Below are 15,085 nucleotides of genomic sequence, written 5' to 3'. Positions count from 1 at the left end.
TTTGCTTTCAAAAGGAATCAGCCTGAGCAGAGGCAGCAGGGCCCTGAGCTGGGGATGGCTGGTTGTGAGGGGGAGGCAGGTCCTGCTGCCCCAGTGCTGAGGGCTCTGGAGCAGAGGAGCCCCCACCCTGCAGTGGTGCGGGGGTGAGGGGACAGGGCTGCCCCAGGTGGGTCTGGGGCAGACACGTCAGTGCAGTGACCCCAGCTCCTTTTCAACTTAGTCCTTATCAGCCAGAGGCCACAGACAGGACAGTCTGCCCTGACACTGGCCCTTAGGGTGAAGAACTAGGAAGTTCAAAGCACAATCATGTATTCTCATGTTTTTCTTCTCCCACATGTCTCAGTAAAAATGAGGACACTTCCCTTGCACACAGCTATTGTAAAACTACTGGAGAACAGCATGAGGGGCTGCTTTCTGGGCAAGCAGGCTGAGTGCCACTCACAGGGAATCCACAGTCCCTGCCCTGCTCTGCTCTGCTGCAATGCTCCTGCATTCTCCAGCATGGGGAAGATGAACCCCCCCATAATGCCTACAACCCTACCTGGGAATAGCAAAACTTGCTGAAAAACCTGTCTGTCCTGCTGCTGCTGCCTTTTTTTCCTCTTCTCACTGTGTTCATGATGAAGTAAAGAATCACCATCCACCTTTGGATAAGAAATAGCTGAAATCAAATGAGTCAGCACACAGTTTCCATCGTGGCTCCCATGTTTTTCTTATAAATTTAATTATGGAACAGTAGACACCCTCTGTGCCACATAGAAACCAGATAACATGGTATAGGCAAAACTCTACAATTAATTCTGGGGTTCTTGTAGACCTCTCCCAGACAGGTACAGCCTCAGCCTGCACAGGGGTTCTGCTACTGGGTTGGGATGGAAGAAACAAAAACCACAGGGATGCAAATGTCCAAGGATGTGGGGAATTGTCAAAGCATCACTTGCCCAGGCTGGACATCTAAAATCTTCATTTTGCTGCACAGAAAAAATCTGCCAGAAGCTTCAGGGGAGAAACAAAGGAAGAATTTAAAGAGTGTAACGACAGAAAAAAAACCTGGAAACTCTTCATCATAAGCTCTCATGGATTTGGGTCTGGATTGCAGAAGTTCAAGAGATCAAAGCAGTAGCAACCAGAAGGGGCAAACCAGAGACAGCATGCAGATAAAAGAAGAGATGAAAGCCAAAGAAAGCTTGGGCAGGAGGCTGACACTGGTAAATGAGGAACTGGAGCTGGATTAAATGGGTAGTGCTTGATGTGTTGTCTGGTCCCTTTTTTGGCTCCATTGGCTTCTGCAGAAATGAAGCTTTGGGGGTTGGGGGAAATGAGGAAAAAATGCTGTTTTCATTTTCTGTCCTTGCCAAGAAAGGATTCTGTGTGTGAATAATCTCTGTGCTGCCAGTGGAAGGAGCCTGTGCAAGGAGCTGGGACAGCAAGGATCCTCCCGGGGGTAAAAAGCTGCTCAGGGGGTCAGTGACCCCAGATTGAGCACAGGCTGCCCAGAAGTCGCCCTGGTGGGACACACCTTTGTCCTACAACTTTGAGCAGGGATACAGAGGATGCACAGCACTTCCTATCAGATATAGATCAGGCCCTTAGACAACAAGGAACTTTTTAAAACTGGGGGTTATCTTTGGGTTTTTAATCTATTTTAACACAAAGCATTCCTGTTGTCTGGCTTGGAGGGGTAACCCAAGCAGGTGCATTAGCAGAGCCCATCTTGGCCTCCTGAGGAAGAAGCAATTATTCAATCAGTGCAAGAGGGGCTGCGTGGATCTTCTCACATCTGCAGCTCCTCAGAGCCAGCTCCTCTGGGTGAGAAGGTGGGGGTGATTCCTTCACTGGTTGTCTTTTGTGACACAGCTCACCTGGGCTACCAGCTGGGAGGAGGAGGAAGGAGCACGGGACAGTGAAGGACATCTCAGAAGGTGGGGAGCTGGGGTCCTGCCACTGCACAGTGTGTGAGTCCCGATGCAGGACTGACTGTGGTGGAGGGAGAGAGGGATGTTTATGGGCAGTGGGGCCTGAAAAGAAAGAAGCAAGAGCTGATAACAGGGTAAAGCTCGTTTCTGGGGAATTGCTGCAGTGGAGGGTTGTGGGTGAGGATTTGGTGTGGAGGGAGACGGGGATTGCTCCTGCCCTCTGAGTTACTCTGCCTAAAATGCATTTGAGGGCTGGCTGGGACCTGCACGAGCGAGTCTGTGGTGGGATTGGGTTAGAAAATGACATCTAAATGATTCTGTGGCTTGAGAGGTTGAGCCTGGGGTGAAGGGAGGAGAGATGTGGCCTGTGAATTTGTAGATTTTTTTTTTTTTTTTTAATTTTATTTCCAGCGCCTGGAAGGATAAGCACCGTGTCTTTCCCCATTATCTCCTCTCTTTCCTTGTTGGGGCTCCTTGTGCATCCTCCCCAGCTCGGGCTGAGAAGCGGGAAGGTCCCATCCCTGCTCCGCGGTGTGTCTGTGCCAAGGTCACCCAGGATTTGTGGGCTGTGCTTACGAGCGCAGAGAGCTCCCGGGTTTCCCTCCGCGATCTCCAGCTGCCATCTGCTGGTGGCCGCACCCGCGGAGCCGCCGCATCCCCGCCGGGCACGGCCCGGCTGTGCGGGCAGCCCTGGGGACAGGACCGGGACACGCAGCGCTCGGGAGATGCCAAAGGGATCAGCCAAAGGGACCCCGCTTCAGGGAATGCGGGGAGTCAGTCCTCTTCTAGCAGAGCACTGAAGGACAAGCAGGGTTCAAACGCTGCAGTAAACTTAATGATTTATTAGAGACTAATTTTTTTCTCTGGAGAGATATTAAACCCGCCTTAGGGAGGTGGGGAAGAGGTGGGAAACAATCTGTTAAAATATGTTTCTGCTGCTTTCTGCTTGCTTAGGCACAGAAAAGCAAGTTAGCAAAAAGTGAAAGAGGTTATTGAGAGCTTAGCTTTGACTAGTGGGGTTTGGGAGTTGTTTTGATTTGTTTGGTTTTAATTGGATTGTGCAACTTCAGAACTGTTCTGCTGCATATTTACCAATAAGAATATGAGTCAGGTCTTAGGTCTGTCACAAGAATACTGGCTGAGCACAGGGCCCAGGCAGCACCAGGCCCTGTGACACCGTTCCTGCCTTCCCTGAGTGCAGGAATCTTGTAGGTGAGAGGAGAAAAGCCACAGATACTGCCAGGAGTGATCTGAGGAATTAGTTTCCCTGGATTTGAAAGGGGGATTTCCTGGGGTGATCATACGGAGAAGGCTGCAGGGGTCTGTTGATCCTCGTGAGCATCACAACCCAGTGGGTGTCTTGGTTAACACCAATTACATATGGTAGAGAACTGATAGTTTTAAATGTATTAAGTCCTTAAAAGGTTTATAAAAATAAATTATGGATCAAAACAGAAAGATTCTATCAGTCCCACCACAAAGGAAAAATTAAAGTGTGAGCTTAAGCCTCCTTAGGCAGTGGAGAAAATCCACAGCAGCAGTGCACTCTGACCATCAGAGTGGGTCTGTGAGACCCCACAGCTCTCTCTGACACCAGAGCCTCCTAGACTATGACAGAGATCCAAAAAAAGCTGTTCTGATTGGATTAATTGGCCACTGAAGGCTTTGTTTCTTGGGACCCTCTTGGAAAGCCACCCTTGGAGCTGCAGCTATGTTTCAGAGCAGAGGCTTTGCCAGAAGAATGGGGGAGTGTAAGAGTGGAGAGGAGCCTCAGCTGAGCACCAGCATTGGCAATTCTCCTGTGAAACTGGTGAGATTTATTGTTTTCCCTGAAGTCCTAGTTTCTGCAGTCATGGAAGTGCAGTAAACTTCCCAGATTTCACGCATATATGAGACTTGCTGCTAGAGCTCATTATGATGGAGAAAGTATAAAAAATGCACCCTCTGGGAGCAGAAACCAGAAAGAACAAAAAAACTCCACTGCTGAAAAAAGAAAAAAAAAAAAGTCCTCATCATATCTAAGCCAATATCATTCAATTTTGGCCCCCATCTCAAGAATTTTTAAGGCTTGGAGTTGGCAGTAACAAAGCTTAAGTGATGCTTTGGCCAAGAACAAGGGCATTATCTCCTGTGTCCTGGCCAATGTCCCAAACTGTATGATTCCCCTTCCATGTACTCAAAATCCTCCCTGGAAATTGAGGTCTGCAGGGGGGGAATCTTCATCACATTTTGTCCTCAGCTTCTCTAGGGCATCACGAAACATCAGCATCCTCCCACGCTCAGTCTCATCACACTGTGCAAGTTGATGGCAGTAGTTTATCAAGTCTGATGTATTCTTCAGGATATGAGCTGCTCAACTGTGGCATAGGAATAATATAAGTCATTGTTACTATTATTATTATCATGGTGCAGATTAACATTGAGGATGTTGCTGGAGAATGTCAGAGTTTTTCTGCCTCTTAACAATTATTTTTCTTTTTGGTAGCGCAACTAGGTTTGAAGCAGGACCAAAGAGGCCTTTTATTTTAGTTTTAGTTTTGTTTTAAGAACTCTCAGCCCTGGAGGGAGCTGTCATTTTGGGATGCTGATTACTGGTGCAAGCTGACAGGGAGCAAGGCAGCTCTGTCTGTAGTGATCCCAAGTCCTTTCGCCTAATCAAGCCAACACTGCAGGCTCTGTGTGGAAAGTGTGTAACCCTATCTCACTGCTTGACAACTCCTTCAGTTCCAGAATTTGTTTGCTCAGTCTCCACAAACTGCAGACAACCATTAAGTTTGATTTTACTACTATTTTACTACTTTTTCCTTCACCCCTCCCCACCCTGCCTTTCGTCCTCCTTCATTTTCTCAGCATCCATTTTGTCTCAGCCTTCCTTTCTGGTTCTTTTCCTTGGGGATAGTAACTCTGAAAACTGTGCTCTCTTCCTAGATATCCTTGACCCTCAGAGCTCTTCAACTTCTATTTTATCAGCTAGTCAAAGGGAATTCAGCATCAATTCAAAAATGCTCCTTTCTACAAAAAAAAAGTATCTTATCTGGCCAGTTCTCTTTGAAATGTGATTCAGCCAGAAATGGATTGACAGACTTTGTAGAAAGCTCTTGCTGAACCTTAAAAGGGGGTCTTGCATCTGTAGGGTTTGTCTCAAAGACATGGATTTCCTTTCCAGTTCCATGAGTCTGTAACACAGCGACTGCAGGGAAATGACAGTGAAATATAATTGTCTTCTGCTGAGCCTGGATGTGGAAAGAAATTAAATGTGTGTGTGGACCCCCTCACTGGAGCAAGAGGAGCTGCTGCCCCTGATGCTCAAGGCTGCCTCCAAGGGAGCACCAGGATTGTGCTGCACAGGGGCTCTCCCTGGGGCCCTGATGCAGATGTGGGGAACAGACACCGTGTGAGGGAGCTGTGTATGAAGGAGGGAAAGAAGGAGCACCAAACATCATGGAGGAAACCTTGTAACTTTAATAAAACTCTGGGATGAGGCCCCTGCTGTACAGAAACCATTCCTTTATTGCTTCTGTTGGACTTCAGTATTTCTAGACAAGGTTTGTACCAGACTTCACCTCCCAGTGAGACCAACCAGCAGCCCCCCAAACACTGAGTAACCTGTCAGAAGGGAAAATGTCTTGATGCTGCCTCCTCACTTTAAAAAGAAGGACCTGATTCTACTTTGCCATTTTGCTCCTGACATGGAGGAGAAGGATTTTTTTAAATAGTCACCAAGCAGAGTTGGATCAAGCTGCTGATACCTGTCTGAATTCATAGTTCCAAAACAGATGCTCACATCTGTGTTTGCCATGAAATATTTTCTTCTCAAAGGGGCCACAAAGTGAAAATTTAAATGCCTCGGATTGCTTTTTAGCAGTGTTTAGGGAGTGCTTTTTGGGCAAGCACTGGTCAGAATCATTCAGCAAGGACAGTTTTCTTCCCCAGTGTGTGTCTGTAAAAGGATTGTGTGAGGTCATAGTGGGAAACAGAGAGAGGCATCCTATTCCCTGCTCCACAGGAGCTTAGCAGGTTATCGTGCACCACCTGCAGTTTTACCACTCTTGGACTAAGTTTCTTGTGATTCACAATGGATTTCAGGAGAAAATCGAAGGAATCTGCTTGTTCCTGTAGCACCAAACACGCCTCCTGCAGGAGCTGTGAAGTATTTCCTCGCCTGCTTTGTTGTGGAGCATTACTGTCCCAGCCACCATGAGTTGCTCCTCCTGGCTGTTGTCATCTTCACAGCGACCCAGAGAGGATCAAATGAAGTGAACAAGCTTTTACTGCAGCTCCTCCATATCTTCTGCCTGTTGATCCATTATTACTGAGTCTGCATCTTGTTAATGGTCACAGCTCACACCACTTTTATTGTGGAGTATCACCATGAATTTCCTAATTCACTGCTTGGATTGTAGGGCTAATGTGACTTTTACTTCCTTGGTGTTTCTCAGACCATCATTTCATTTGTACTCCAACCCTGAGACATCTTTCCAGAAAAGCAATACCCAGAGTCCTAACACAAACTACAAATACATCTCTTCATGTCTTAAATTCATTAAAAAATGCTCTCATAAAAAGATTTATTTCCAGGGTTTTTACCCAGACTCCTGCATGGAGTTGGCAAAGACATTATGTAACAGCTAAATCTTCATTAGTTATACCTGTTTGCTTTATGCCTTCATGACAATGATAAAAGCTGTAAATAAGTATATTGTCCCATCTTAACAAGGATAGTGTATCCATCAATAAGGACACTTACTCTGCTGAGATCTTCACAAGGCTGTAGAGGGGAGTAAATTAAAGGGAGAACAACATCCTTCATCTAAAGTGTCCTTGTTCTGTCACTTAATGTTTTACCCTTGCTAATATTTTTCAAAGTCTGGCTGTTAGTCAAAAAAGTCACTCAGTAAATGTGACATATTTTTTCCAGCCGAAGTCTGCTTGGTCCTAGAGTGATTCTTCTAGGCAGCTGTGGCTGGAAGTGTGACCTGAAACTCCTTCCATGTCTCCTCACCTTAATTTCTCAGCAGTCACAGAAGTTTCCCAATGGGATGTATGGGGATGGAAGGGGCAATCAGAGGAGCTGTTGAGCAGAACAAGGAGGTGCAAACCCCTTGTTTGGGGCAGCAAATGAGGTATCTGGATAAAGACAGCCAGGATGAGACTGCACTCTTAGGAGTCCACCTCACCCTGGGCTGACTGGTTGGTAACACCACACTTAGCCCAGGGTGTCTCCTCTCACTAAACTCACCTACCTTAGGTCCCACTCAGGTGCAGCAAAAGCTGTGTGGTAACCTGAAACTGTCCTGTGTGTCAAGGCTGTCCTTGGTCCACAGGCAGATGCCAGGGTTATGGGCTCACTGTGCTCAGGCAGGAGCTACAGGAGATCACTGGGAGAGAGAGAGGAGGGGGTAAGAGATGGTCAGTGCCACTTGCTGGGAGAGATCCACACTCCCAGCTCCCAGCCAAGGGAGCCCAAGCACGGGAAGCACATCCCATGAGAGCCCACCTGCACTGCGTGGCTGGAACTGAGCCCACACAGCCTGCACAGGGAGCTCTGCCCATCCCCAGGAATGGAAGGGAGCCCACGGAGCTGGGGGCTTTCCCCTTACATGGCAGGGCTCAGAGCAGCCTGGCAAGGTCCTGAGGTTCCCACTGAATCCAGCACCTTCCCTGGCTCCTCTGCATGCCATTTTATCCCTGCCTCAGCACTGGTGTCCCTGACTCACCCAGGTTAAACAAACAAACAGAAGTAGTGCAAGGAGTCTTGAAGTGATGGACTGCCTCCAGGTTTATGGGACAGTCCAGGAGTGAAAATCAGAGTGTGGCCTGCAGAGGGAAGAAAAGAGCTGTGGTAGCACCACTGCGCTTCCCGGGGGTCTGCTCTGCTCCCGCTGCTCCTCTGGAGCAGACTCCGAGCTGAATAGCTGCCTTTAAACATTAAATACGTTCAAAGCCCATTCATATCACACCAAAATTAAACTGCTGGATTTCATTCAAGAACCATTCCCCTGAGAAAGAGCTGAGAAGAAAATAATGGTTAGCTGAATGCCTCACCCATTCAGCACACGGGAAAATCCCCCAGGAGGAAAGGTAAGGAGTGAGGCTGGGCTATCGCCTCACCTCCCTGCATCGGTATCTGTGTACAAGCCAATTTCTCAATCCATCTAGAAATTGCAACTATTTGCTGATGACTGTGAAGTAGCTTGGTAATGAAGAGGAAGTCCATTTATTCGTTAACATTTGTGAAAATAATTGCCTGTCACTCCACAGAACATCCTTTGCCCAGAAACACTTGCTCTTCCGCACCTTTTTATATTTTTTCTCAGCTGCACACTTTGAAACGCCACTTACAATTTGCAGTCCCTGAAGGGCTCGTTCTCAGCCTCTGTGACAGGAGTGAGGGTGAACACCACACAAGGGGACACTAAACGTCCTGTCACTTCTGCTGCAAGGAGAGGAGAGTGTATTAACAGTGCTGCAAGGTCTGGCTGCCTGGCTGCAGCTCCCAGGTGCTGCTGAAACTGCAGATTTTACAGGGCTGCTGCAACTCTGCAGCCTGCCCCACACCTCTGCCAGCATCACAGCAGGGCTGGAAGGAGCCATGGATGCAGGGCTCAGTGACAATGGGTCTGTCTCTGGCCAAGGAGACAAGGTGGCCCAGTGACACCATGTGAGCTCCAGGGGCTGTTTTCTGCCTCGTTTGATAACCCAGCTCTCAGCCTTCACCAAGACAACAGAAAGACTGCACAAAGCCAGGCATGCACCAGGAGGTGAGTCCTGGAGGGAGGAGGGAATGGTTTTTGGAAGGTAAAGGATGTCTCAGGAAGGAAGGAATGGGGAGAGGATGAAGATCTGTATTCTTCAGCTCTCTGTGCCAATTGCTCCCATGAGTGCAGCCAATACCTCTGCCAGCACCTGATCCTGCTGTGGGTGACACACTGTGGGGACAGCTTTATCCCTCACTGCCTCACCCTTCTGTCATGCCCAGCACTTCCTCTGCTGCCACCCTCACTCCCACCAACACAGGTGACATAAACCAACTCATTCCTTCACTTTGGGGAAGCAAAACTCAGCACTGCCTGTGTGGCCAAGAGGCTCTGAGCCCTCTGTCTGCTAGGGAGGGTGGGTTGCTGCTGCAGGTAACCTGCACACTCGAGGTCCCTCGCCAGGCCCCTGGAGAAAAGTGGGAGGCAGAGTTTGCCACCCTCTGAATCAACAGGAATCTGCCAAATTGCACGTGCTGAGCTTGTGCTGCTGTCATATCTTTCACTCCAAGGGCCACTTGTTTGTTTATCAGCTGCGATAAATTTTTATTGTTTTCCTGCGTGCATAAATTCCCACATTTGCACCCAGGGCAAGGAGCACCGCATGTCTTGGGCATGGATGGCCACCAGTGCTGACCTAGCAGTGCATGGAGCAGGAGATAAGGGCTGCCCTGCTGCTGGAACCCAGCAGGGCCCTGAACTGTGCACCTCCTTCTTGCCCAGGGGAGCCAGGACGTGTCACCCCTTGGCTGTGGGCAGGGACAGTGTATTTGTAGTGTATTTGTGTCCCTAGGGAGGAGCACACCTCTCTGCAGCTTGTCCCAGGGGTGGGGAGCAGAGCAACTCCTGCCTAGACAGGATGGGGCAGCGAGGAGAGGACTGCCACAAACACAGCTGAGGTGTTTGTCCATGTTTGGGGTGCAGCTGCTGCAATCCTGCCCAGTTGGCCACCGCAGTTTGGGATGATCCAGGCTGTGTAATAACGCCTGACAACGTCCTCCTGCCATAACCCTGTGTCATTCCAGAGTGTCCAATGGACTCGTGGTAGCTCATGGCTGTTGGGAATGGCTTACTAGATGTATTTGCTGGCCTGGGGTGAAACTTCTCAAGTATTTCCAAGTGTTAATTGCTGCAGGTACAGCAATGTGGGAAGGTGGGGTGAAGGTCTCAGTTAGGCAGGTACTTGGGGTTTGGGCTTCCCATCTGGAGGAGCATTCCTGGTTTGGGAAGACTGGAATTGCTTTGTTTGCTTCTTGGGCAGGTATTTAATGCATTTTAGGATTAGGCAACAGTCTTTTGCTTTTGGTGCTGAGGTGTTAAGAGGGATAAGTGTGTGGGTGAGTGCAAATCAGCTCTGTGCAGGGAGAGCTGCCTGTTTATACCAGGGGATTTAGGCTTCCAGATATTTAATTTCTGGTAACTGTACTTCAGCTTGTTGAAATGTTTCAGTCTTGAAAAGCCTCTTGTGGATGATGAGCCTATGGGGAGGAACTGCTCACAGGGAGCCTCAGCCTGGGAGCAGGGGTGGATGGGGGCCTCATGTTAGTGGTGCAATTAATGAACTTATTTATTATGAATTAATGAAGAAGGTGGCCAGCATTTGCAAGAAAACTCTGGCAGAGAGGGGAATAAAGCATTGAGAGAGGGATTTTGTTGCATCCCTTGAAACCAAGATCAAGCACAGCTCACCTAAATTTAAAATGTCCCATGTGATATGGCAGGGGGTGGGGGACCACAGATGGTGGAGGTTGGGGGTGTAGGAGGTGGTTCTGCTTTGAGGTCTGGGTTCTGCCTGGAAAAGACTCTGGAAAGGCTCTGCCAGCCCCGGTATGAACCTTTTGTGATCCCCCCAAAGTTGTCCCAACAAAGGAGCAGAGGTTTGGTGTGACCCACTCCCTGTGTCCTGGTTCAGGGGGCTCTGCTGGAGGGTGCCCACCTTGTCTGCAAACCAGGGTGAGAAATGTCCCTGCTGAGGACCTGGATTCACAGCTTGATATGTCACAGGCTCCAGCCCTCTCCTCCTTCCTGCCCATGTCCTGGGACACAAGGATCCTACTGGGGCTGGCAGAGCCATTCCAGAGGTGGCTGTGGGGCACAAACCTTCTCCAGGCAATCCCCTGACCTCAAAGCAGAACCATCTCCTACATCCCAGTGAGTGTCACCAGTGGATAAATGGGCAGCAGAAAGGACCACTGGTAAATGGACACGAGGGGGAATGGGAGGAATCCTCACACCACAGAGCTGTGTGCTGGCCCTCACTGACGGGGGCCAAGCTCCTGCTGGGAGATGTTAGCCACAGCCCTGCCTGCCTTTTGCTCCCCACTCACACCTTCTTCACCCTGTTAATAATTACAAGGGAAATAATTCAGGCCAATGTGCACCTGAGCCCAGTGTGTGAGTGAGAAATTCTGCAGTTTGCTCCGAGCCATGAGCCAGGGTGGCACAGCCCCCACGGAGCTGCCTGGCACGCCAGGGGACAGGGCAGCAGCCTTTGCAGTGGCAGACATCGTTGTGGTGGTCCTGTACTTCGCCTTTATCCTCGCTGTGGGAATATGGGTGAGTCCCTGAGGGGGCCGGGGCTGGGTCTGCCTGAGCCAGAGAAGCTTTGATGCTCCTGGAGTCCTGGGTACAAAGGGGTTTGCCTGCAAATGGCATCCTCTGCACAGCTTATCCCAGGGCCTATTGAGCAAATTTGGGGGTGACAGGAATCCTTCTGTGAGCCTTCACTCCCACCCCACATGGAGACAACTGTGGGATCACTCCTGGGGGTTGTTCTGGGAATGATGCTCAACTCCTGTGCTGCAGAGCAGCCTCACATCTGGGTGTGGCAGGCAGGAGGCAAAAGGAAGACCAGGGTTGTGCTGGAGAAGACCGAAATGGGACCTTAAAAACTTTGTAAAGGTTGTTGCTAATGATTTGTTCACGTTGTTTGGTGAAGGCCTCTGTCACAGACACCTACTGCATTCTGCTTGGCTGAACTGTTTTTCTTTCCTAGTTGGTACATTCACAGAGAGGTCATTAAACAGGTACAAACAGCTTCCTTCCAGAGCACAAGCATCAGAAACCTGCACAAAAAGGGGCAGAAGCCGTGTGTGAAGCCTGGCATACTTAACACATCCATGCAATTATTTTGGAGCTGGTGCTGAGGCCAGGCACAAAGGATTCTCCTGGCTTGGTCTGGCTCAAGGAACACACCTTTTTCTGTTCTTTCTCCTGTGCTTGCAGTCATCGATCCGAGCCAGCCGCGGGACCGTCGGAGGCTATTTCCTGGCTGGACGGTCCATGACCTGGGTGCCTGTGAGTGAAATGCTTCCCTCTGTTTCTCATGTCTTGAAAGCAATTCCAGGTGTGAGGGCAGGTCTGGTGAGGGGAGCCAGTCTTTGCATGTTCTCACTGCAGTCTTGAGATGAAGGGGGCAGATGGAGGATCCATAAGGGATTATCCCACACATCTTTGCTGGTAGGCTGCAGCACGGAGCTGCCAGGACAAAAGGGTAGCTCAGCATCTTCAGGGTTTTCCTACTCTCAGTTTCTCTGCTAAAGTCAGCAGAGAAATAAATATAAAAATGTACCCATTGATGAAAGTTAGGGAATAGAGGTTGCCTAGCTGGGTTTGAAACTTTTTGGCCTCAAAGCAGCACTGATATTCAAGTCAAGAGAGCATTAGGTAATCTAGAAATGTGTTATCCAGTAAAGAGCATTTGGGCCCTTAAATAATTAAAAATAATAAAAAATAATCCCTAATCTCAGAACTTTCTGAGCCCTTGCTATTTAGAGCAGAGTTGAGTTTATTGACTAATGATGTAAAGGATATAAACTTCAAACCACTGGAACTTAAATTTTCTCTATGAAGGAAAAAATAATCTATTGAAGGCACCTTTTCTTGGGAGTGAAAGGTACATATAAAGATAATTTAGAGTTGGAAAGGAATAAAAACACCACAGGAATAAAGATTCTTCTCAGCCAGTGCCAGATTCTAGAACCATATATCTCTCCAGTGAGTCGTGGGTAATGGAATGCACTTCTCAACCAAAACAGGGTTTTTCTTTTTTTCCTTTGGCTGTGCATTGCCCATAAATTCACTAGGCTAGATTTTCAGCCTCTTCCACCAGAGACACATACACCTCTCTAAAATGTCATTTCTTAAAAGTTCTTTAAACTTCTGTCTCAGCCAAGTGACATTTAATGCAAAAGCTTAGCTTGATGGTTTTCTCTAATTAGGAGGGGGAAAATTAAAAGATACTAAAATTGATTTTCCCCCCCTCAATCTTGTTCTTTTTAAACAAAATTTCTGGGATATTTTTCTATTAAAAAATCCCCCAAACAAATCCCAAAACATCCTCACTGCTTTTGGCTCCAACTACAGGTGGCTACAGAGGCTGTTTGGTACAGGTCAGCTCTAACGCTGTTCATTTCCCAGATTTGTTTGTCACAGCTGATTCCACCTCTTCAGCTCTCCTGCAGGCTCAGCTGCTTGTGGCCTTCACCTTGAGTACATGACTGGCTTATCTGCCTTTTTTATTGTTTTTATAAGTGGCAGGTTTCAGCTGTGCATCAAATAGCCTCAACTAAGCCCTGATATTGCATTGCTGCTGCTGTGCAATGCATCTTTTTTATTTCTGTGTCTAATCTACACATCAGGAGAACTGCTCACATTTTTTGTGAGCACTGGTTGCAAGGTTCTGTTGCAGCAACTTCTTGAACCAAGAGGTTTGTCAGACAGAAAAGAAGGCAGAGTCAGTGTGGGTGTTGATGTCATTTTGGTTTTACCTTGCCCGAAGGTGAGAAGCAGATCAGCTTCCATCCTTCCTTTTTTCACATGTGGCAGTACTAAGGAGAGAAAAGCTCCTCGTAGGTGATGTGCCTAAAAACAAACTGTAGGATGAAAGGGCTTGACTTACCCTTTGGGTAACTTTTCATTTGACCCTGAGAGAGGTTTGATGTTGGCATGCAGAAAGGAGGTGAGGCTTTATGCCAGTAAAAATAGTAATTAAGTCAGATAGCCTTTTCCCTGGCATTCTTACAATTAGGGTATCAATGAGCCATGGCAGGGACAGCCCAGCCTGCCCACCCTCTAGTCAAAATTAACCTGAGGCATGAGCATTCTCCAGTCTGCTGCAGAGCTCTGTAGCTTTGAACCTGCCTTGGACACTAACCACAGAAGACCTGCATGCTCCTATAACATCCATGCTGCAGTTCAGGAATCGCCTCCCCCAGGAGGAGCTCCAAGAGCACTCCTGTCACCATGGCTGTGTCAACCAGCCTCGAAAGAGGCTGTCTGCAAGACATGGGGAGGTACAGCAGGGGCAGAGACGGCACCTTGCTGGCTGCCTAACGAGGGAGTGGAGGAACCCACCATGTTTCATGGGCACAGAGGGATCTGTGGTGTCACCAGGGTCCCCTCCCTCTGCTGTGCCCCTGGGACAAGTGTGCTGCTCAGGAGAACCACTGCAAAGTGAGCCCTGATTCTGAGATTGACCTTTGCACTGGAGTGGGGACAGTGGAAGGGAGCAGGAACCTGCATTAACATATAAAAATGTAAGGTTTTTTGAGAGGTGAAGGAAAACTCAACTCTCTGTTAGCACCCAGCTGCCTGACTACAAGGAGATGGGATCCTGGGGAAAGAGACTTTCTGGGGGGAACACTTGGGTTGGTAGAGAGGTTCCTCAGTGCCACTGTCTCAGCTTTCTCCCTGTGCCCTGTGTTTCAGATTGGAGCATCCCTGATGTCGAGCGACGTGGGCAGCGGCTCGTTCGTGGGGCTGGCGGGCACTGCAGCAGCCGGGGGTCTTGCAGTGGGGGGCTTCGAGTGGAACGTAAGAGCCTCTCCTGCTGCCAGCTCAGATCTCACTGCTTACACAGGGACTGGGGCTCCTCTCCAAAATCAGGTGTTCCGCAGTATCAGCAGCAGCAAGTGCTCAGCTCTCAGGAGAGAAGCCTCCAGACATTCCGACAGCCTCGGAAACATGAGATCTTTATTTTAGTTTAAGTGGGATTCACTAGGATTATTAGCTTTTTGGCCTTCACAGTGGCACACGGCCTTATTTTTAAGCTTTATTCTGCTCTTGTGAAGATTAACATAAAGGATAATGAATGTTGGGTAGGTACTTGGATAATCACAGGATTCTGAGTATAGGGAGTTGAGAAAAAGAAGCAAAAAGAAGCAGCATGTGCTCCCATATTCACTGTAAATCCATGAGAATCAGCAACACTCTCTTCACCTGGCAGCTGCCAAAATGAGGCATCTCTGGGGTGAACATCTGGGTGTGAAGGCAGGTCTCATTCTGCACTGTTGAATGTAGCCTGGAAAATTGCCACTGACACCACACAGAGCATGGAAAGCAGGCCCTTGGTGTGTGGTGCTAATGAAATTTCTCAGCTGATGAGGAGTGAGATTAGTGCCAGCCTCACAAGAA

General features: G+C 48.6%; 1 protein-coding gene across 1 annotated transcript in view; it reads left to right on the top strand.

The window, feature by feature from the left end:
- SLC5A9 (solute carrier family 5 member 9) overlaps nt 1–15,085 on the top strand; it is a 144,311-nt gene that overhangs the window by 108,814 nt on the left and 20,412 nt on the right. Inside the window, exons 4-5 of the mRNA XM_063407121.1 lie at nt 11,897–11,968; nt 14,381–14,485. Coding sequence (XP_063263191.1) covers nt 11,897–11,968; nt 14,381–14,485 — 177 coding nt within the window. The remainder of the gene's footprint in view (nt 1–11,896; nt 11,969–14,380; nt 14,486–15,085) is intronic.

The sequence above is a fragment of the Prinia subflava genome, chromosome 10 (genome assembly GCF_021018805.1).
Source record: "Prinia subflava isolate CZ2003 ecotype Zambia chromosome 10, Cam_Psub_1.2, whole genome shotgun sequence".
Classification (NCBI taxonomy): domain Eukaryota; kingdom Metazoa; phylum Chordata; class Aves; order Passeriformes; family Cisticolidae; genus Prinia; species Prinia subflava.
This window is presented reverse-complemented; position numbering and strand designations above follow the sequence as displayed.